This window comes from Cervus canadensis, chromosome 2 (genome assembly GCF_019320065.1).
Source record: "Cervus canadensis isolate Bull #8, Minnesota chromosome 2, ASM1932006v1, whole genome shotgun sequence".
In the NCBI taxonomy this organism is placed as follows: Eukaryota; Metazoa; Chordata; class Mammalia; order Artiodactyla; family Cervidae; genus Cervus; species Cervus canadensis.
The window spans coordinates 41408300-41430514 of NC_057387.1; the positions used below are offsets into that span (position 1 = coordinate 41408300).

The window sequence follows — 22215 nt, forward strand, 5'->3', positions numbered from 1 at the left end:
TGTTACAATAATGATGGGGGAGAGAAGTCTTTCAATGAAACAATTGGCACCAATGTTAGAGCAATAATTCTGAGAAGTATATTTATGCTGGCAAAAGAAAAATAATTAAGTCTCAAAATAGCACTTTTCATTTTCCTGACCAGGATTCAAAAAAATGAAAGAGAAAGCAACAGAAAAATCAAAATCAAAGGTACTTTCTATGTTTTAATTACTAAAAATAGTTAAGAATATACTAAGCACAAAGTTTTCCCATAGCTGTGAAAAAACGAGTAAGTTATTTATATTAAATAACTGGACTTCTTCCTTGTTCTTAAAGAAAACAATCTTTCAAATCAGAAAAGACATGATATCAAAATTAGACAAAAAGTTGATATACTGAAAAAACATAAACCAGAAATGAATTTAAAAAACAGCTACACAAATTATGGGATCATCACAAAAAACTTTTTTTGCTGGCTTGCATAGTTTAGCAAATATTTAAATCTCTCTACGTGGCTAGTGGTTGGGCTGCTGAACTACCTAAAACATGGGTGTGAACCACTTACTGCCAGTGTTCTCTAAGACTGAGAACTGGAACAAAAGAAGCTCTTTAACTCTTCTAACCCTTAATTTCCTCACTTGTATTATTGAAACTAAGCGGGACAGTGTACACAGGCTCCTGGACCTGGGGAGCCTTTCTGTTCAGTCTTCATGACCTTTCCTGAGTTCCAAAGTGTGAATTCAAACAGTTGCCAATCAAGGAAGGGAAGGGATGCAGAGTTAAGGGACCAAAAGCCAGAAAACAATAGTAGAGCCTTGGAGCAGGGTTCTTGTTCCAAATCAGTAATAATACCTTTAAGCTCTTTTATAGATACACAGATTAATATCTTTAAGCTCTTTATAGATTTGAAGTGAAGTGAAGTTGCTCAGTCATGGTGTCTGACTCTTTTCGAGGGCTCCTTCGTCCATGGGATTCTCCAGGCAGGAATACTGGAGTGGGTTGCCATTTCCCTCTCCAGGAGATCTTCCCAACCCAGGGATTGAACCCGGGTCACCCGCATTGTAGGCAGACGCTTTACTCTCTGAGCCACCAGGGAAGCCATTTTATAGATTTAAAACCCAAAAAATGGAAGATGTCAGCATTCTCCATAGCCTAGACCACCTGAGGCCAGACAAAAGGAACCCAAAAGCTCATCAAGAAACTTCCCCGGGATGAAATTAAAGGAGTACAGGTCCTAATCTTTTCAGCAACCCCACCCTTGAGCTATAGCTGCCTAGTGAAAGTGAAAGTGACCTTTGCGACCCCATGGACTGTAGCCCACCAGGCTCCTCTGTTTGTGGGATTCTGCAGGCAAGAATAGTGGAGTGGGTTGCCATTTCCTTCTCCAGGGAATCTTCCTGACCCAGGGATTGAACCCAGGTCTCCTGCATTGCAGGCAGGCGCTTTAACCTTTGAGCCACCAGGGAAGCCCTACTCTTCATCAAATCCTCCTTGGGTGGGAATAAATAGTTTTTGAAGCCAGAGTGAGTGAAGTCGCTCAGTCGTGTCCGACTCTTTGTGACCCAATGGACTGTTGCATACAAGGATCCTCCGTCCATGGGATTTTCCAGGCAAGGGTACTGGAGTGGGTTGCCATTTCCTTCTCCAGAGGATATTCCCGACACAGGGATCAAACCCGGGTCTCCCACATTGCAGGCAGATGCGTTACTGTCTGCGCCACCAGGGAGGCCCAACCCAATTCTAATTCAATCAAATCCCTCTCTTTGAGAATGATTTGGCACCAGTGTAGGAAGGCTGAGCTTTTGGCATCAATATGAGGCTAATTCCTCATTGATAAAGTAGTTTTAATGATTCAGGTCAGTTCAGTCCTCAGTAAGTCCAACTCTTTGCGACCCCATGAACTGCAGCACACTAGGCTTCCCTGTCCATCACAAACTCCTGGAGCTTGCTCAAACTCATGTCTATCGAGTTCATGATGCCACCCAACCATCTTATCCTCTGTCGTCCCCTTCTTTTCCCGCTTTCAATCTTTGCCGGCATCAGGGTCTTTACCAATGGGTCAGTTCTTCGCATCAGATGCCCAAAGTATTGGAGCTTCAGCTTTAGCATCAGTCCTTCCAACGAATATTCAGGATTGATCTCCTTTAGGATTGACTGGTTTGATCTCCTTGCAGTCCAAGAGACTCTTCTCCAACACCACAGTTCAAAAGCATCAATTCTCAGCTTTCTTTATGGTCCAATTCTCACATCCATACATGCATACTGGGAAAACCAGAGCTCTGACTAGATGGACCTTTGCTGGCAAAGTAATGTCTCTGCTTTTTAATATGCTGCCTAGATGGTCATAGCTTTTCTTCCAAGAAGCAAGTGTCTTTTAAGTTCACAGCTGCAGTTACCATCTGCAGTGATTTTGGAGTGCAGGAAAATAAAGTCTGTCACTGTTTCCATTGTTTCCCTATCCATTTACCATGAAGCGATGGGACTGGATGCCATGATCTTAGCTTTCTGAATGTTGAGTTTCAAGCCAGCTTTTTCACTCTCCTCTTTCACTTTCTTCAAGAGGATCTTTCATGCCTCTTCACTTTCTGCCATAAGGGTAGTGTCAACTGCATATCTGAGGTTATTGATATTTCTCCCGGCAATCTTGATTCCAGCTTGTGCTTCATCCAGTTCAGCATTTCGCATGATATACTCTGCATATAAGTTAAACGAGTAGGGTGACAATATACAGCCCTGATGTACTCCTTTCCCAATTTGGAACCAGTCTGCTGTTCCATGTCCGGTTCTAACTGTTGCTTCTTGACCTGCATACAGATTTCTCAGGAGGCAGGTAAGGTGGTCTGGTATTCCCATCTCTTTCAGAATTGTCCACAGTGTGTTGTGATCCACACAGTCAAAGGCTTTGATGTAGTCAATAAAGCAGAAGTAGGTGTTTTCCTGGAACTCTCTTGCTTTTTTGATGATCCAATGGATGTTGGCAATTTGATTTCTGGTTTCTCTGCCTTTTCTAAAACCAGCTTGAACATCTGAAGTTCTCGGTTCATGTACTGTTGAAGCCTCGCTTGGAGAATTTTGAGCATTATTTCGCTAGCATGTGAGATGAGTGCAATTGTGCAGTACGTTTGAACATTCTTTGGCATTGCCTTTCTTTAGGATTGGAATGAAAACTGACCTCTTCCAGTCCTGTGGCCACTGCTGAATTTTCCAAGTTTGCTGGCATATTGAATGCAGCACTTTCACAGCATCATCTTTTAGGATTTGAAATAAATCAGTTGGAATTCCATCACCCCCACTAGCTTTGTTCGTAGTGCTGCTTCCTAAGGCCCACTTGACTTCACACTCCAGGATGTCTGGCTCTACGTGAGTGATCACACCATCATGGTTATCTGGGTCATTAAGATCTTTTTTGTATAGTTCTTCTATGTATTCTTGCCACCTCTTCTTACTATCTTCTGCTTCTGTTAGGTCCATATTGCTTCTGTCCTTTATTGTTCCCCTCTCTGCATGAAATTTCTTCCTTGCTATCTCTAATTTTCTTGATGAAATCTCTAGTCTGTCCCGTTCTATTGTTTTCCTCTATTTCTTTGCATTCATCACTGATGAAGGCTTTATATCTCCTTGTTATTCTTTGGAGTTCTGCATTCAGATGAGTATATCTTTCTTTTTCTCCTTTGCCTTTCGCTTCTCTTCTTTTGACAGCTATTTGTAAGGCCTCCTTAGACAACCATTTTGCCTTTTTGCATTTCTTTTTCTTGGGGATGGTCTTGATAACTGCCTCCTGTACAATGTCACAAACCTCCATCCATAGTTCTTCAGGCAGTCTGCCTATCAGAACTAATCCCTTGAATCTATTTCTCACTTACACTGTATAATCGTAAGGGATTTGATTTAGGTCATACCTGAATGGTCTAGTGGTTTTCCCTATTTTCTTCAATTTATATCTGCATTTTGCAATAAGGAGTTCATGATCTGAACTACAGGCAACTCCTGGTCTTGTTTTTGCTGACTGTGTAGAGCTTCTCCATCTTTAGCTGCAAAGAAATCCTTTAAGGATTAATAATAATAATGTATTGTATTTATAGTGCTTAGGACTGTGCCTGGACTCATCATAATATAAATATATACAAACTGTTTGCTATTACAAAGCTCAAGTCCTTTAAACTGTGAGACTAAACATCGGCCAGAGAGATTGATATGTTAAATTGGTAGATTATAAATAAGTACACTAAAACATTAGAAAGCTAATATAGTACAGTGGATGAGAATCTAATTGCCAATGCAGGGGACATGGGTTTGATCTGTAGCCTGGGAACATTCCACAGGCCGCGGAGCAACCAATCCTATGTGCCAAACTACAATCCCCTGCTCTCGAGCCCTCGAACCGCAACTACTTAAGTCTATGTGTCTGGAGCTGGGCTCTGCAACAAGAGAGGCCACCAAAACGGGAAGCCTGTGCACCACAACCAAGAGTAGCCCCTGCTCGCCAGAACCAGAGAAAGCCCGCGCATAGCAACAAAGACCCAGTGCAACCAAATAATAAACATTTAAAAATTATGAGAGAACAGTTATTGTAGTACCCTAGTAGCACTTGACATCAGGTTATTACAGTATAATGTAGTTACAAATGCCATAATGAACCTGCATCATATGATAAAGCTTCAAATCAGTGCTCATGGACTGACAGCAGGAAAAGTGTAAATTATTTGAGAAATTCCCATCAGAAATTATTAAATTAAAAAAAGTCAGATATTTAAATGTCACATATCAATTATTTTGAAAATTCATTTATGTAAAACCAATGGACCATTACAGGTAAGTGAGTTGTTTCTTTTTAATAAAGAAAGGGTTTCAAAACATAATAAAATCAGAATTCTTAAAATCATATGTCAGGGAACTGTCATTCATTCAGGGAACTGTCATAACTTGCAAAGCATGGTTTATTACAAAAGGAATTATATTTACTTTAGATTTCATTTTCTTTTGAAACTTGTTTTAGCAGTATTTGTAAATATGTTTTGTATATTCAAAATAACTGTTAGACATCAGTGTTTTATGTAGATACAGTAATGATTATATAACCATATAATAAATATGTCAAGAAATATGGAACATAAATTTTCTTAGACTAGTTTAAACTATCTATATATGATCATTCAATTTATTTATAATAAACTTTTTATAAAAATCTTTTTTGGATATCAACAAATAAGCTCATGAAAATATAAGAAAGTATCTCTTTAAAGTATCTTAAAAATCTGTTCTTCTGGGATTTGGCAAGTTATGATTACACTCTTCAAGATGTTACAGAGGTCTACTGTAACTACTTCTTTCATCCCATTCCTCTCCTCTATACTGATAGGAGAAAACTAGCTATTACCTAAGATGTTCAGTCTTACAGAGAGGTCTAAGAGTCTAAACCGGGGAATATTTGAGCAAAATCAGCTTAGGGCTATAGCAAGAATGACCTCCCTAGATGGTTACCTCTAGATACTTGGCCTAAACTAAAAGAAACTTATATCGGGAAAATGCAACTAGAAAAACAAATCTCAAAATGATAATGCTGAGTGATTCAGGGATAGACATCATTTTTCCTAAGTCTGTATAAGAATCCTTTCCACTCTACGCAGAGTGGAAACTGAGCCCCCGCTTACATGTGTCCAGTATTCATCAGTAGAATCACACGCACCTAAGCCCTGCCAAAAAGTAAGGGAGAAGCGAGAGCTGTAAAAGACAACTAACGCAGTAAAATACAGTAAGTATACCAAGGGCTGACGGCATTGGTGGGAGAAGGAACCTCGGAAAGGTAAAGAGCCGTTCCCCGCCCACCAAATTGAAGAAAAAAGATTTTAAAGTTAGTGAAAAATAAGTTAAAAGATTACTTACCACCAAGGTGGGTGCTGTCAATAATCCCCAAGCGAAAAACTCCAAAAAGATGACGATAACTGCATGATAAACACTAGGAGAACCTATTCCTTGAGGCTACAAAAACAAGAGTTTTAAAAGTTAACAGTGTGCTTCAGAATTACCAACAGGAATGACAACAGTCGACAAATATCTATGGAGAACATACATGCAATAGGTACTCTGCCAAACATCTGGATGCTCACTGTCCCTGTCCTCAAGATGATGGAGGCATACAAAGAAACAAATAAATACATTATATATAAACACCATGTGCAGTGGGAACAGGAAGTCCAGGGTGGGGATGGGAATGTCAGAATGCCAGGAGGAAGGCTGAAAGGATGGAAAGGAGGTAGGTGAGGAGTAGCAGTGGGCAGGAGGACCGCAGAGGTCAAGGAAGCTTCTCGTGCAACGGTGGTAATGCCTGAGAGCAGGAGACATCACAGGACTCTGCTGCTCAGTACACCCAGAGCATGGGCTGCGTGCTCAGAGCACTGAGATGAGCTAGAGGCACACAGGGCTACCTTCCAGGCCAAGGAGTCTGTGCAATTCTGAAGGCAATGGGGAGCCACTAAAAGATGTTAAGTAAGGCTCGTGATCAGATGAAAGTTTTAAGAGAATACCATCCTGGCAAAGGTATAACAGATAGATTAAAAGGGGGCAAAACTAAGGAAAGTTATGAGACTACTGCACTGATTCCAAAACATAAATGAATCATGTTGCAAGAATCATAACAGGTTCCAACATGGTTCAAAAGCAGAAAAGTTCTGAGCAATATGTGAGAGACCTGGGGTTTGATACACACAAGAAAGACAATACAAAATCAACTTTACACTTCAGTTCAGTTCAGTTGCTCAGTCATGTCCAACTCTTCGACCCCATGGACGGCAGCACACCAGGCTTCCCTGTCCATCACAAACTCCTGGAGCTTGCTCAAACTCATGTCCATCGAGTTCGTGATGCCACCCAACCATCTCATCCTCTGTCATCCCCTTCTTCTCCTGCCTTCAATCTTTCCCAGCATCAGGGTCTTTTCAATGGGTCAGTTCTTCGCATCAGATGCCCAAAGTATTGGAGTTTCAGCTTTAGCGTCAGTCCTTCCAATGAATATTCAGGACTGATCTACTTTAGGATCAATTGGTTTGATCTCCTTGCAGTCCAAGGGACTCTTCTCCAACACCACAGTTCAAAAGCATCAATTCTTCAGTGCTCAGCTTTTTTTATGGTCCAATTCTCACATCCATACATGCATACTGGGAAAACCAGAGCTCTGACTAGATGGACCTTTGCTGGCAAAGTAATGTCTCTGCTTTTTAATATGCTGCCTAGATGGTCATAGCTTTTCTTCCAAGAAGCAAGTGTCTTTTAAGTTCACAGCTGCAGTCACTATCTGCAGTGATTTTGGAACGCAAGAAAATAAAGTCTGTCACTGTTTCCATTGTTTCCCTATCCATTTACCATGAAGCGATGGGACTGGATGCCATGATCTTAGCTTTCTGAATGTTGAGTTTCAAGCCAGCTTTTTCACTCTCCTCTTTCACTTTCTTCAAGAGGATCTTTCATGCCTCTTCACTTTCTGCCATAAGGGTAGTGTCAACTGCATATCTGAGGTTATTGATATTTCTCCCGGCAATATTGATTCCAGCTTGTGCTTCATCCAGTTCAGCATTTCGCATGATATACTCTGCATATAAGTTAAACGAGTAGGGTGACAATATACAGCCCTGATGTACTCCTTTCCCAATTTGGAACCAGTCTGCTGTTCCATGTCCGGTTCTAACTGTTGCTTCTTGACCTGCATACAGATTTCTCAGGAGGCAGGTAAGGTGGTCTGGTACTCCCATCTCTTTCAGAATTGTCCACAGTGTGTTGTGATCCACACAGTCAAAGGCTTTGACGTAGTCAATAAAGCAGAAGTAGGTGTTTTCCTGGAACTCTCTTGCTTTTTTGATGATCCAATGGATGTTGGCAATTTGATTTCTGGTTTCTCTGCCTTTTCTAAAACCAGCTTGAACATCTGAAGTTCTCGGTTCATGTACTGTTGAAGCCTCGCTTGGAGAATTTTGAGCATTATTTCGCTAGCATGTGAGATGAGTGCAATTGTGCAGTACGTTTGAACATTCTTTGGCATTGCCTTTCTTTAGGATTGGAATGAAAACTGACCTCTTCCAGTCCTGTGGCCACTGCTGAATTTTCCAAGTTTGCTGGCATATTGAATGCAGCACTTTCACAGCATCATCTTTTAGGATTTGAAATAAATCAGTTGGAATTCCATCACCCCCACTAGCTTTGTTCGTAGTGATGCTTCCTAAGGCCCACTTGACTTCACACTCCAGGATGTCTGGCTCTACGTGAGTGATCACACCATCATGGTTATCTGGGTCATTAAGATCTTTTTTTTATAGAGTTCTTCTGTGTATTCTTGCCACCTCTTCTACTATCTTCTGCTTCTGCTAGGTCCAGTTTCTGTCCTTGTGTCCATCTCTGCATGAAATGTTCCCTTGTTATCTCTAATTTTCTTGATGAAATCTCTAGTCTTTCCTGTTCTATTGTTTTCCTCTATTTCTTTGCACTGCTCACTGATGAAGGCTTTCTTCTCTCTCCTTGTTATTCTTTGCATTCAGATGAGTAGATCTTTCCTTTTCTCCTTTGCCTTTGCTTCTGCTAGCAGTATATTACACTGCTGCTTAGAGGTACCTTAAGGATTACTTCACGGCTTCCCTGGTGGCACAGTGGTAAAGAATCTGCCTGTTAATGCAGGAGAAAACAGTTTGATCCCTGATCTATGAAGATCCCACATGCTGTGAAGCAGCTAAGCCCATGTGCCTCAAATACTGAGTGTGTTCTCTGGAGCCCAGGAGCCACAACTGCTGAAGCCTGCATGCCCTATAGCCCATGCTCCACAACAAGAAAAGCTACTGCAATGAAAAACCTGTCAAGTGCAGCTAGAGAGTAGACCCCGCTCACAGCAATTAGAGAAAAGCCTGGACAGCAACTAAGTCTCAGCACAGCCAAAAATAAGTAAATAAAATTACATTAAAAAAATTACTTCACAGAAAAAAAAAATAAATAAATAAAAAAATAATTACTTCAGTTGTTGGATTTTGTATTTCTAAAGGCAATATTAAATTGATAGAAAAGCAAATGACCTGTAACATTAACTTGGTCTCCACTGACTAGTTTGTGTAACAGAAAAAGTTTAATCAATACATATCCAATATCATACTTAAGTTTTAAAAATATATTTGTTGGAGGAAACAGTGACTGACACCAGCCACCCTGGCCAGGCAAGACAGCAGTCACTTGCCTAAGTTGTCTTAACAAAGAGGTCCTGGTAAGGAATGCAAACTAACAAGCTATCACCAGTCCAAAGAACTTGCACGAAGTCAAGAAGAGCGGAGACACCAGCCCGTGTCCTACCAGCCTGCGAGTCCTTCTCGCTAGAATCCACCGTGGCTGAGCAATGCATGCACCACCAGGAAGGACCCTTGGTCAGAATGACTGGCCAGAGATGACCCGAAAACAAACCCCATTACCATAACAACCCAAGACTGACAGCCAGGTGGCAAAGCAATTTTCTTGGGTTCTCTGCAGGGGTCCCAATAAAGTCTCAATAACGTCTCTTGCTTTGTCACCACGTGTGTCTCCTCAGACAATTCATTTCCAGTGTTAGGCAAGAACATACACTCTTGGACCCTGGAAGGGGTCCCTCTTCCTGCAACATATTCAACATAGTCTTATGTGCAAAATATTAACACTGTTTGGATTTCTCTGTACACTAAAAATGGTGCTACATCATTTTAAAAGAGTAGATGTCTCTCCCAACCTGCAGAATTTAGGTACCTGGAAACTCCCTTAGTAGAACCTGCAGCTGAGGAATTAGAATCAACAGAGGTGGGGTGGGAGTTGGGAGACATAAGAGTTGAAGAACCACGATGAGGAATGAGTTTGTACAAGACTCATTCAACAAACACAGAGGACCAGAGGTGCTGGAAGTAAAACACACTCCCTGATCTCAAGGAGTTCAGTCTAGAGAGGAAGAAGTCTCATTGTAATCATCTGCTTATACAAAACTGCAATAAAAGGGATATTAATTTATACAAGTTAGGAACCAAGAAAGGTTATTTCAAGACAATGAAGCAGTGTGGACAATTACATTAGAGAAAAAAACCAGATGAAGTAAATAGCAGCCATGGCAGTAAAAAGTTAAGGGAAGACAGAAGAGATGGCTCTATCCTTTGTTAAGGAGGTTCTTGTCTTCACTCTAGAGATACAGGAAAACCACTTACGGGTTTTAAGTAAGAGAACTGTGTGATGAGACCTGCATTTTTCAATACATCATGGTGATTTTCTAAAGGATGTAACTGAACAGCCAACTGCATGCAGAAGCAAGCTATCTGAATCAGTTCACACAAGAGATGACGAAGGCATGAAATAGGGGTGTGGCATGGACGCTGGAGGGGAGGAAATGGATATGAGAATTCAGGATTTGAAACTGAAATATTTGACAAATGTGGGGGGGAGAGTCAAGACGACTTTCCAGTTTTTTAGGTTGGTTGTCTACTAGTGGAGGCTGGTAGCTTCCTAGCTTGTCTTCCCCTAGAAGGTTTAAAATTACTTCAGATTCTATATAAGAGATAACCCTTGTACTTAAAACATTTCTATTGTCCTTTGGGGGCTGATTAAAACAATTAGTCATTAGCAAATATGATGTTTGAAACCACCAGAGTAGGTGAGATAAAGTGTGAAAAGACAGGTGGACTAGCTTAGTCAAGAATCACCAAGTACAGGGGTTAGGGGCATCGGGCCTCATACAGTCAGAAATCCAAGTATAAATTTACAGCCAGCCCTCTGTATCCAGGCTCTCCCATCTGCAGTTTCAACCAACTGCAGACTATGTAGTATGTATTTATTGAAAAAAAAAAAAAATCCATACGTAAGTGGACCCATGCAGTTCAAACCCACATTCATGGGTCTACTGTACTGAGCAGAGGAAAAGGAACTCACGAAAATAAAGAAGGAGCCATCAGAGAAATGTCAGGAGAATCAAGAGAACACAGTGTCAGAGGTGACGAAGCGGCAGCTTCAGGAAGGAAGGAGTAATGCCTGGTACCAAACAGAGCAAGTATAGCAAGACACGGTTAGGAAGAAGTCTGTAGGATTTCGTAAGCTCCAAACTAGTTTTGTTCATCATCACGTATATTCAATACCTATTAGAATACGTAGAACTTCTCAGGGCCTTTAACACACTAATGCATATTATGAATCTCCAGAAAGCTACAGTATGCACTGTTTTCCAAATTTGACCATGAAATCTTTCTGTCATTTAAGAGACGGTATCTCAAGAACACCTGAGTTTCTTAGAAAACTGTCTGGGAAATGCTAATAAAAAGTAAGATGATAATTACATGACAAGTGTATAAATATACACATAGAGCCAAAAGCCTAGAAGAAAATAAGTGTGTGAAAAGTGGCTGCTTCAGTGAAGCATACTTAATCACTCAAGGACAGTGCTGGGAAAACTCAAGAGAAATAAGACAGAGGTAGTGGGGATGGAGCAAATTGTATAGACACAAAAAATATTTAAGAGGTAGTATAAGGACTCAGTTTGGGGATGACTAGATGTAGTAGAGCAGGGTAGAGAAGAATGAAGATGAAAAGATTTCAGTTTCTGCCTGGTCAGCTGGACAGTGAGGAAAGGGGAAAGAATAAAAGACCAATTCGTTTTAGGCATATTGATTTGAGAAAAACATGAACAGCATTAGCAGAATTTAAAGAAAACAAAGTAAGATGCGAGAAACAGCCAAAGATTAATATCTTAACTAGGTAAAGCATTTGTGAAAACCAATACAAAAGCACCTAAGACACTATAAAAATATAAAGAATATAAACAATTTATAAAACAGCTCATAAAATTCTATCATGGAAATAACCACTCAGAAAAAGTTTCACCATAAAGATGTTCATAGCAGCATCACTTATAGTAGGAAATACATAAATCTAAATGTTCAACCTAATTATACATCCTATAATCGAATCATGGTATATAAATCATAGACTAATATGCAGCCAAAAGCTGTTTATGGATAATCTATAATGACATGTAAACATGTTTATGACAATGTTAAATTAAAAAAAAATCAAAGCAGGATAAAAAATTGTATATGTAAAATAATTTCAACTATGAAAAACAAAATAAAAACCTCAACGTTAACAGTGTTTATATTAGGTGATTTTAGTGACATAAAATTATTTATTACATTGTTCTGATTTTTCTAAATCTTTTCTAATAGGCATGACTGTACTTTAAATAAGAGGAAAATGTTTTATTTACCTGAGAAAAACTACTGTGTAAAACTAGAATGGAAAAAGATAAGTAGTTGCATATGCTTGGCCCTCCTAAGCCATTCTCTCATATGTCCCCAGAGGTGGGAGAAAAAACTGTGTGTGGGTGTATGTTTAAGATGGTATGGAAAAAACTGTAGAAACTTCTTGGTTAATCCAATATTTTAAAGCAGGGCAGGGGGAAGAGATAGCTCCTTGCCCCAAGGGACTGGTAATTTTGAGAGTTGTTATTATATACATATCTATCTATCCTGTTTTAAATAAATTCAAAAGTAATATAAGATCTTAATAGACAAATTTTTAAAATATTTTACTAGTCTGGAATTACAAAAAGTTCGAGGTAGGACTTTTGACATAAGGCTGGTAGGTTTAATGGAATAGCAATCCATAATCAAAATTCCAGGACACTTTGGAAAGAATACAAGGGTCATGGCCTGAGGAGAAAGACCAGGGGAAGAGGGTTAAGAAACAGGTTAGGGGGAAAATGTCTGACCAATGTTTACAGCATCAAGAGTACAAGGTTCAGCATGATGAGATCACATCAAGAGATGATGTTTGAGGATTCTTGAAAGAAGTAAAGAGGTACAATGTGAAAAATCATGAACTAACACATACCCAACCCTAAATGCCAAGATATTCCACCTAAAAACATAATAATTACTGTATCAAAAGTCCATTCAGCTGAGTGAATTTTCTCATGGAGGCATGAGACATGGTCCCATGGCAGTCACCTCTAACTTCAACTCAGAAGTCAGGGGACAAACCCTTTAACCCTGAATCCACTCTCCAATCTAATTCTCATTTCCCAAAGCATACTTTCCATTGGTAATGTATTTCGTTTCATCACGTAGGCTTTTGCCTAAGCCTTTTAAAAATCTGCTTATTCTTCTATCCTGTAACACCTGATAACTTTTACAGTTGCATTTTGCTTTGTAAAGTATCTGTTTCATTTTATTTAACCTAAACTTTACCTTTCTCATGCTCATGCTCTCTGAGGCAGGCCCTAGGCTTTATTCTTCCACAATCTAGAGCATGCAAAACATGCACAGCACAAAAGTGCTTAGTAAGTGTCTGTAGAAATGAAATGAATTACTCTATAAGTCTCCTCTACCTATTACTTTAGGTATCCAGTATATGGTTACTATATTTAAACACTGTTAAAAGGGCAATACATCCATTAATTAAATTTGCAACTTCTCCCCATCCTCTATCCTCTGATGGGGCTTCCAGGTGGCGCAGAGGTAAAGAATCCACTTGCCAATGCAGGAGATGCCAGAGACATGGGTTGGATCCCTGGGATGGGAAGATCCCCTGAAGAAGTGCATGGCAACCCACTACAGTATTCTTGCCTGGAGAACCCCATGAACAGAGAAGCCTGGCGGGCTACAGCCCATGGAGTCACAACTGAGTGACTGAGCGCACACACACACACATCCTCTGATTTTCCACTGTTCAATACTGTATCATCTCTCACATGGGTTTACTGTACATACACATGAGATTAAAATAACAAAAATCACTGAAGACTTATAATGATTTACATTCATAGTCTTAGTTACCCCTCCTAACCTTTCAAATTACATATTACTACCTCCACTTTAGAGTCCAATGTACAAGTAAGAGATGGAGCAGTCAATCCAGGCAACTGCAGAGCCCAAGTCTGGAGCTACACCAGTTTCAGGGGCTACACTGCCTGTATTATCATCACAGACCGTCACTCACCGAGGAGTAAGGGTCCAGTCTTAACCATTTCAGTATCTCTCTGCATAGCCCCAATGCCTAAGATGGAAAGGGTATTTCATGCTCATGGATTAGATAACCCTTATCAAGAGAGTCATTAAGCTATCAGATGACTTAAATAAGTCACTTTATACCTCTCTTAGCAATTAGGGCGTAAACTATTAATTTCCTACCTAAATCCTCATCTAATTCTCAAATTCCAAGTCTATAGTTGCTCAATAAATACAAGTTTATGAATCCAGCAGTTGTTATGGAGAATATTGACTATAATAACTTATGTTACAGTCCTATCAATGAATCAGGGATTCATACGAGTTTTTGGCCAGGAGAAAGAAGTCCACTAGTAACTGGGCATTATAATTCTACTTGTTAAATGGATGTTACCATGTGAGAAAAGCTTAAGAATAAGTGAAACTGAGGCTCTTTTTTCAAAACAACAGCCTAAACTATTACTAAAAAAAAAAAAAAAAAAAAATTGATATTTTTTTAAGCTTAAAAACCAAACAAAAAGCTATTCTAGACAGAAGATACATGGCAACTAAATGTAATAATTCTATATCCAAAAAAAGACTATAAAGTAGTTATTAGGATTACTGGGGAAATGTGACTATGGACTATATACTACCCTAGAGTATTTTATCAATGTTAAATTTCTGAACTTAGTTATGTGGTTCAGCTCAGTCACTCAGTCGTGTCTGACTCTTTGTGACCCCATGGACTACAGTACGCCAGGCCTCCCTGTCCATCACCAACTCCCGGAGTTTACTCAACTCATGTCCATTGAGTCAGTGATGCCATCCAACCATCTCATCCTCTGTTGTCCCCTTCTCCTCCCACCTTCAATCTTTCCCATCATCAGGGTCTTTTCAAATGAGTCAGTTCTTTGCATCAGGTGGGCAAAGTTTTGGGGTTTCAGCTTTAGCCATCAGTCCTTCCAGTGAGTATTTAGGACTGGTTTCCTTTAGGATGGACTGGTTGGGTCTCCTTGTAGTCCAAGGGACTCTCAAGAGTCTTCTCCAACACCACAGTTCAAAGGCATCAATTCTTCGGCACTCAGCTTTCTTTAAGTCCAACTCTCACACCCATACATGACTACTGGAAAAATATCCTTATTCTTAGGTGATACTTTTAGGGATAAAGTATCATGATGTCTACCACTAATTCAAATGGTTCAGAAAAAAAAAAATAAAGAAAAAAACATGCATAGGAAAAGGAAAAACAAATGCGGCAAAATGTGAACAACTGTTGAATCATGAATCTCTGGGAGAGCCAAATAAATATTCATTATGTTATTTTTGCAACTTTTCAGAAGTTTGGAAAATTCTCAAAGGTTGAAAAAAAAAGTGACAAAAACCAAAATAAAGTATGAAGAAGAATAATTTTGAACTTAAAATTTAATACTGAGAAGCTACTAATCACGAATGAGGAAGATGGGAATTCCCTGGAGGACCGGTAGTTACAACTCTGTGCTTCCACTGCAGAGGCATGGGTTCGTTCCCTGGTTGGGAAACTAAGACCCTGCGGCCTCGCAGTGTGGCCAAAACAACAAACAACCAAAAACAAACAATAATGAGGGTAAAACAAATGTTCAGAAAGAAATGCTGAATTTTCTCTGAACAAAACATAACTAAGTTGACTAAAATAATTTAATGTAAAAGTCTTGTGTGTACACATACACACAAAAATGCTTAATCACAGACATCTAAGACCTGGAACTTTTCATGGAAGAATACTGAAAAAAAATTCCTAAAGAGAACACTGTAACTGTAAAGCTGCTCTCATAGGATCCTGACACATCATAGAAAAACTGGAGGAAATAAGACTTTACTGCTAGTATCTGGTATCATGTAGTGTGTGTTTTCTTATTTTCTGTGACTTTAATCAGGCAAGGTAAGTTTCACTACATTTGTCACAAAAAGAAAACTGATCCTTAACTTCCTCAAGGTATGAATCATTGTAAACATGTAAAGACACTATCATACTAATTAAGGGTCTTCTCAGGTGGCGCTAGTGGTAAAGAACCCTTCTGCCAATGCAGGAGACAGAAAAGATGTGGGTTTGATCGATCCCTGGGTCAGGAAGATCCCCTGGAGGAGGGCCTGGCAACCCACTCCAGTTCTCTTGCCTGGAGAATCCCAAGGACAGAGAAGCCTGGCAGGCTACAGTTTATAGGACTGCAAAGAGTCAGACACAACTGAAGTGACTTGGCAAGCATGCATACTAATTAAGTCACTTTGGCTTAATCTGCAGTGAGACTTTAAAATTACTTACTGACATGTTATGGATCAATTTTAAAGAGCTATCCAATATTTGTAAATTATCAGAGAAGTGAAGTGGTATGAGTTAGATTGCTCCTAAATAGAATGAAATATACTTATAAATATTCGACAAGAATATAGTGAGATCAAGTTTTACTCTTAAAAAAATTTAAAAAGATCTACAGCTTAAGATTGTTATTGCTATATATGATTTTTATTTTTTTGGCCACACCACATGGCACATGGATCTTAGTTCTCCAGTTAGGGATCCAATCCACAGCCTTTGTATTGGAAGCATGGAATCTTAACAACTGGACCACCAGAGGAAGTCCCATGATTGTATTGTTTTGAGATAAATTTTGAAAAGATAAATAACATGACAATCTATTGCAGCACTCTCTATCCTTAAGAGGAAAATATGTGGCTGGTTGTTACATCAAATTAAATCATCATTAAATGCTTATCCTCATGAACACCGAATGGGTTACACAGTTGAAATAACTATAAACGAAGCTCACTAAAAAGGTAAACTAATATTAAAAATTAAAAAACAAACAAAACACAAAACCATTAACACAAAACTCAAACTGTCACCAATGTCTACGATAGAGTCGAAGCTCAAGTATGGTCCTAGTGTGATCTCTGATTACTCAATTTATATAGCTAAGTGATAAAATATCAACCATTTCCTGTGGTAGAATTCGTAACTGCATTTATACACTATTGAGAAAACAGAGCTATTATTAAGAATAAGCTACTGCGATCTGGCATTGAAAGAGACGAACCCATTTTAGGGATCCTGATATATGTACTCTGGCTGAAATGGTCAACTGTTACTTTAACTGACACTTCCAATTCAAAATAATGCTAAAAGACAATTTGAGCTTTTAAATAACTGAAAATTTAAATCATATATACTTGTCAGAATGATTATTGAGAAAAGCTATTCTTTTTCCTAAACTTCAACACTTCAACTGTAAGTGAATTTCCACAGATGATGATGGGAAGCAGGTTTTCAAACTATAGTAAGACAAACTGGAAATATAAACGGAGAAAACTGCTTACTCATTTACCCCCAAACACGCTACCCTAAAGCAAGTGTTGACTCACAGAGGTAGACAGGTAAATCATCCATGGTTCTGCCTGCCACAAGCTTGCCATGGACATGTGCACATCCTGATGTTTCTAGGCAAAGGCGAGTGATATCAAAGAAGAGCTGCTCTTTGAAAGGCACCGTGGCCCTCTTCCTGCCTTGTGTGCACTCTAGGAACCAGTGGCCGCTCTCTGGGGGTTCAGAGAGCTATTCTGCAACTCCTTTGGTCATCCTAGCAGGGGAAGAGTGCAGAGGATCAGAGCTTAGGGCCAGACTTCCGAAATGGTTTTTGACTCCTATTTATTGTCATTAAAATCAGAGAAATCAGGAATAAAAATCTGGTACTCTGCACCTCTGGGCATATTTGAAATGTCAATTCTACTTTTGTCAGGTACTTCTAATAAATCAATTCACATGTGCTTTGCTTTCTATCTGATCTTTAAAGTCATTTTTTCACTTTATCAGAGATGTAGTCTCTGTATTCACAAAACAATAAAAATCAGAATAATAAACAAGTAAACTTAAAAAATCATAAGGAAAATTCTCTTTGATAATACAAATAACTCATGTAAGTAACTCTGAGGCTCTTAGTCTCTACCAACACTTATAAACAATCTGGAGGCTCAGTGGTAAAGAATCCGCCTGCCAATGCAGGAGACACAGGTTCCATCTCTGGGAAATCCTACGGACAGAGGAGCCTGGGGGTGGGGGGGGTGTACAGTCCATGGGGTTGCAAAGAGTCTGACACAATTTGGTGACTAAACTAACAACAAAACATAGGAATGATTTAACAGCAAAACCAGAAGCATTCTAAAATGTCAGAAAGCAGTTTTAATTAAACTCTCCTCAATGGTCTGCAATGAGTAAGAGATGTAGCAAAATGTTACATACTTAAAACATAACTAAATACAGTAATCCTATGTGTGCCTGCTCAATCGCTTCAGTAGTGTCCGACTCTTTCGACCTCATGTAGCCCATCAGGCTCCTCTTGTCCATGGCATTCTCTAGCAAGAATACTGGAGTGGGTTGCCATGCCCTCCTCCAAGGGATCTTCCCGACCCAGGAATCAAACCCATGTCTCCTGCATCTCCTGCATAGTAGGCAGATTCCTTGCCCACTGAACCACCTGGGAAGCCCAATTCTATGTGTAAATGCTTCCAAAAGCAAAATTCACCAATAACGTCACAGTTACTTTCATCAGTAAAATGGTATACACTAGATGACCGAAAGTTAATGTCACTCAGTCATAGCCGACTCTGTGTGACCCCATGGACTGTAGCCCCCCAAGGCTCCTCTGTCCATGGCGATTCTCCAGGTAAAGATACTGGAGTGGGTTGCCATGCCCTCCTCCAGGGGATCTTCCCAACCCAGGATCAAACCCAAGTCTCCCGCATTGCTGGCAGATTCTTTACCAACTGAGCCACCAGGGAAACCCAGTAAATATTTATTTAATTTAACCTGTGAAACTATTCTTTAGTTACTTATGTTGTTTTCATACAGAACAACTGTTCTTAAACTTTCAGGAAGTATGAAACCTTTATGGAATTTCCCTAGAGAGATGTACAAAGAAAATTTTACAAATAACTTCAGGGTGAACAAACCCAAGTTAAGAACTCCCGATATAGAATCACACCCTCATATAATGTACCTTAATTGCATACTACTCAAATAGACAACATATTAGTCAGTCTTACCTAGGCTTCAGAGCCAACTGAAATACAATTTCAAGAAAAGAAAAACATTTAGTAACTTATGATTAACCTGGCTTGTTTAGAAAGGTTCACTTCTTCAACTGTTAAAAACTACAACAAATATGTGCTAAGTTTTTGATAAACCATTAACAACTCATTACTAATTTTGCTTTACGAACATTACAACTGGCTGATCAAGCTTTAAAAGATGCCATTTGCAGGGGAAAAAGCAAAATAATCTTAACATTGTTGAACACTAGAAAGAAAATGGAAGGGGATCAGGTCAGTGCCATTGGCCAGGGATGTGAAACACTGTTCAGAGCCTTTCATGTATGACCATACAGCCTCAGACACCAAGGTGTTCAAATAATCTGATTAATTTTAAATAGAGAAGAAAAACAAATGTGATTTTAAAACAATTTTTATGACTATAATAATTATATGTATTTTCACTTACGGCCAGAGTAGATTAAAATACAAACAGTGCAAAAAAATTACCCTGGCACTTCAAGAAACAGAAATATCCCGATTATATATAGGAATGAATAAATTACACTAAAAAATGATCTTCAGAATGTGCTACTCAACTCATTTTTAAAAATCACTCTAAATGTATTTTTATCACTTTAAATTCACAGTAGGCCCTGTGGGATTCAAAGATGCATAAACAAAGTCCCTATTCTAAAGAGGCATCCAGTGCTCTGAGAATGGAAAGTGCAGCATAAGGGTACAAAAATGATGAATGATAATACCCCCATGTGCACATCCCTCAAAAGAAGCGTTCATTTATTCTCTATGCCATCTTAAAAACCCACTGCTGGGGTAAAAATTGTATTTTGTGTCCAAAAGCAAACTATAAATTCACAACTTTAATAAATACCAAGATTAAAAAAAACCAAAAACCTGTCCCAAATCTCACAAGATTTAATTGCTATAAAGTGAGTTAAAAAAAAACTTGAGAGGCAACAAAACTGAACTTTACAAGGAAAAAGGAGGTGTGCTTCCTGAACACAGCTTCTTTATCTTTTAAAAAGAATATTAATCTTAAATATTAATTGCTTTTACAAAATACAATTCTTTGCTGCTTCTATTTTGTTGACTGTATGAAGAAATTAAAATATTAAGTCCTTATGACTGGTAAAGGCACCAGTGTTTTTTCAAGCCATTTCTCTTCCCCCAATGAAGTTCTAACCAAGTTGGCCGTGACAATTCATAACTGATTTAATCAAATTTTTTTTTAATCAAATGTTTTTAATGTTTAATTAAAACATGAGATCTGAGGACTTGAATTTCAAAGGTTCTTTTTTCACCAAATGTGAAAGCTACTGACATCTATAGATTTGACAGTTACTAAAGGTATACAGACTTTCCTCGTGGCTCAGACGGTAAAGTATCTGCCTACAATGCGGGAGACCTGGGTTCGATCCCTGAGTCGGGAAGATCCCTTGGAGTGGCAACCCACTCCAGCACTCTTTCCTGGAAAATCCCATGAACGGAGGAGCCTTGGTAGGCTATAGCCCATAGGGTCACAAAAAGTCGGACACTACTGAGCAACTTCACTTTCACTTTCAAAGGTATATAACGAAATTGCTACATATGTCCCAAGCTTTCTAAATTTTAGCATACTGACTGGGCCATATTCGGAAATGTCCAAACCAAGTTGTAACTGATTTCAAATTAATTTAGCAAATCCTTAATGGTGGCCTAATTACACATTGAGTACTGTGCTAGCAATGGAGGGTTCCAAACAAACATGGAATAAAAGGAACCATTCCTGCACATTTCTCGAAAAAGACTTTCACTTTTCTATTCTACTTCAGAACTTGATATCAAAGAATGCAGGAAAGACCAGAGAGGAGCAACGAAGAATTTTCAGCATTTAAAAAAAAAAAAAAAAAGAGGTGAGTTATTTTCAATTAAAAGGCCTACCTCCCCTGCCGGTTAACAACAGCACAATGCCTAAAGTTGATTTTGATGACAGTATTTCTAAACAGCAAAAAAATTTTTCTCGTCCTCAATCTGTCTTCCTTTCTAGGGTCTTCTAACCCTCAGGCCATGACCAACTCTATCCAGTATTCTTGTTTTAAAATACACCAGGTGATTTTAAAACAAGAGGGTGGTGACTCTTTGAAAACTACAGACTGAAGTCTAGGCCCCGGTGTCCTCCGTCACAGTCCCGACGGCGGGCGGCGAGGAGCAGAGCCCACCTTCGGATAGCGTTGACCGCACCGGACGCGGCCGAGAGCAGGAGCACTGACCCCGAACGGCGTGGAGAAAGGGGGCGAGCGCCCTACGGGGCCCCAGCGGGGTCGCCGCGCCAGATGCCACCCCGGGAGCAGCATACGGGAAGGCAGGGGTCGCTGCCGGCCGCTTCCAGACCGCGGCCACCGCCTCGCGGGGCCTGGACGGCGCCGACGAGGCTGCGGAGGCGAGGGGGGCGGCGGAGCCCGGCGTCGATTCCTGCCCGCGACGGCGGCGCGCGTGGGCTCGAGGCCTCAGGGCCTCCAGCGACGGCCAGAGGGCAGGGCGGCAGGTGCCGGAGAAGCGGGAGCCTTCGCCATCCGGGAGGATGTGCCCCGGAGGCCGCAGGCCGGGGCGAGAGAGGAAAGAGCCGGGAGCCCGAGACACCGGCCCCGCGGGAGCGGTGGGGGCAGTCAGGGGCGACTGCAGGCGGCCGCGTCGGGAGCAGAAAGAGATCCGGCCCGACACTCCCCGGCTCGGTACCCCGGCTCGGTACCCCAGCTCACCGTGCCTCCGTCCTTAATGATGATCTTTTTGGCCAGCATGATACTGCGGTTCGCGGCCCTTTTCTTCTTCTTCCCCTGGGTCATTTTACCATCCTCGATTCCTGGCGCTGCTGCAGCCACTCCCGGGGCGGCCGGCCCCAGCGGCGAGTGCCGTCCCGCTACTACTGCCGGGCCGAGCCGCTCGGGGCACCCGCCGCCATCTTGAGGGCCCGGCCTGCCTCCGGCGGCGCGTCACATCGTGCGATCGGCCGACGAGTGCGCCCCGCCCCGCCCACGTGACGCGCCCCGCCCGCTCGGCCGCCGGGCGGTCGGCGCTGGGAGGGAAGCCGGGAGGGAAGCGGGCGGCGCGCGGCAGGGCCACCTGCGGACGGGCTGCCTGCGAAGGGAGCCTTATGCCCTTCACTCGTTCAGTCCTCACCGCAGCCCTGGGCGCTGGGGGCCGTGATAGAGCCCCTAACCG

At 40.7% G+C, this 22215-nt stretch overlaps 1 protein-coding gene across 2 annotated transcripts in view; it reads right to left on the minus strand.

Moving 5' to 3' along the window:
- Nucleotides 1-21991, minus strand: part of MFSD14A (major facilitator superfamily domain containing 14A) — a 48348-nt gene extending 26357 nt beyond the window's left edge. Inside the window, exons 1-2 of one of the 2 annotated variants that reach the window (XM_043460536.1) lie at nt 21756-21991; nt 5864-5959 (exon numbers count right to left, since the gene is read on the minus strand). In XM_043460536.1, the coding sequence (XP_043316471.1) occupies nt 5864-5959; nt 21756-21839 (180 nt within the window). In that variant the 5' untranslated portion in view covers nt 21840-21991. The remainder of the gene's footprint in view (nt 1-5863; nt 5960-21755) is intronic. The other variant, XM_043460538.1, reaches the window with a different exon arrangement.
- Between the last annotated feature and the right edge of the window lie 224 nt (nt 21992-22215).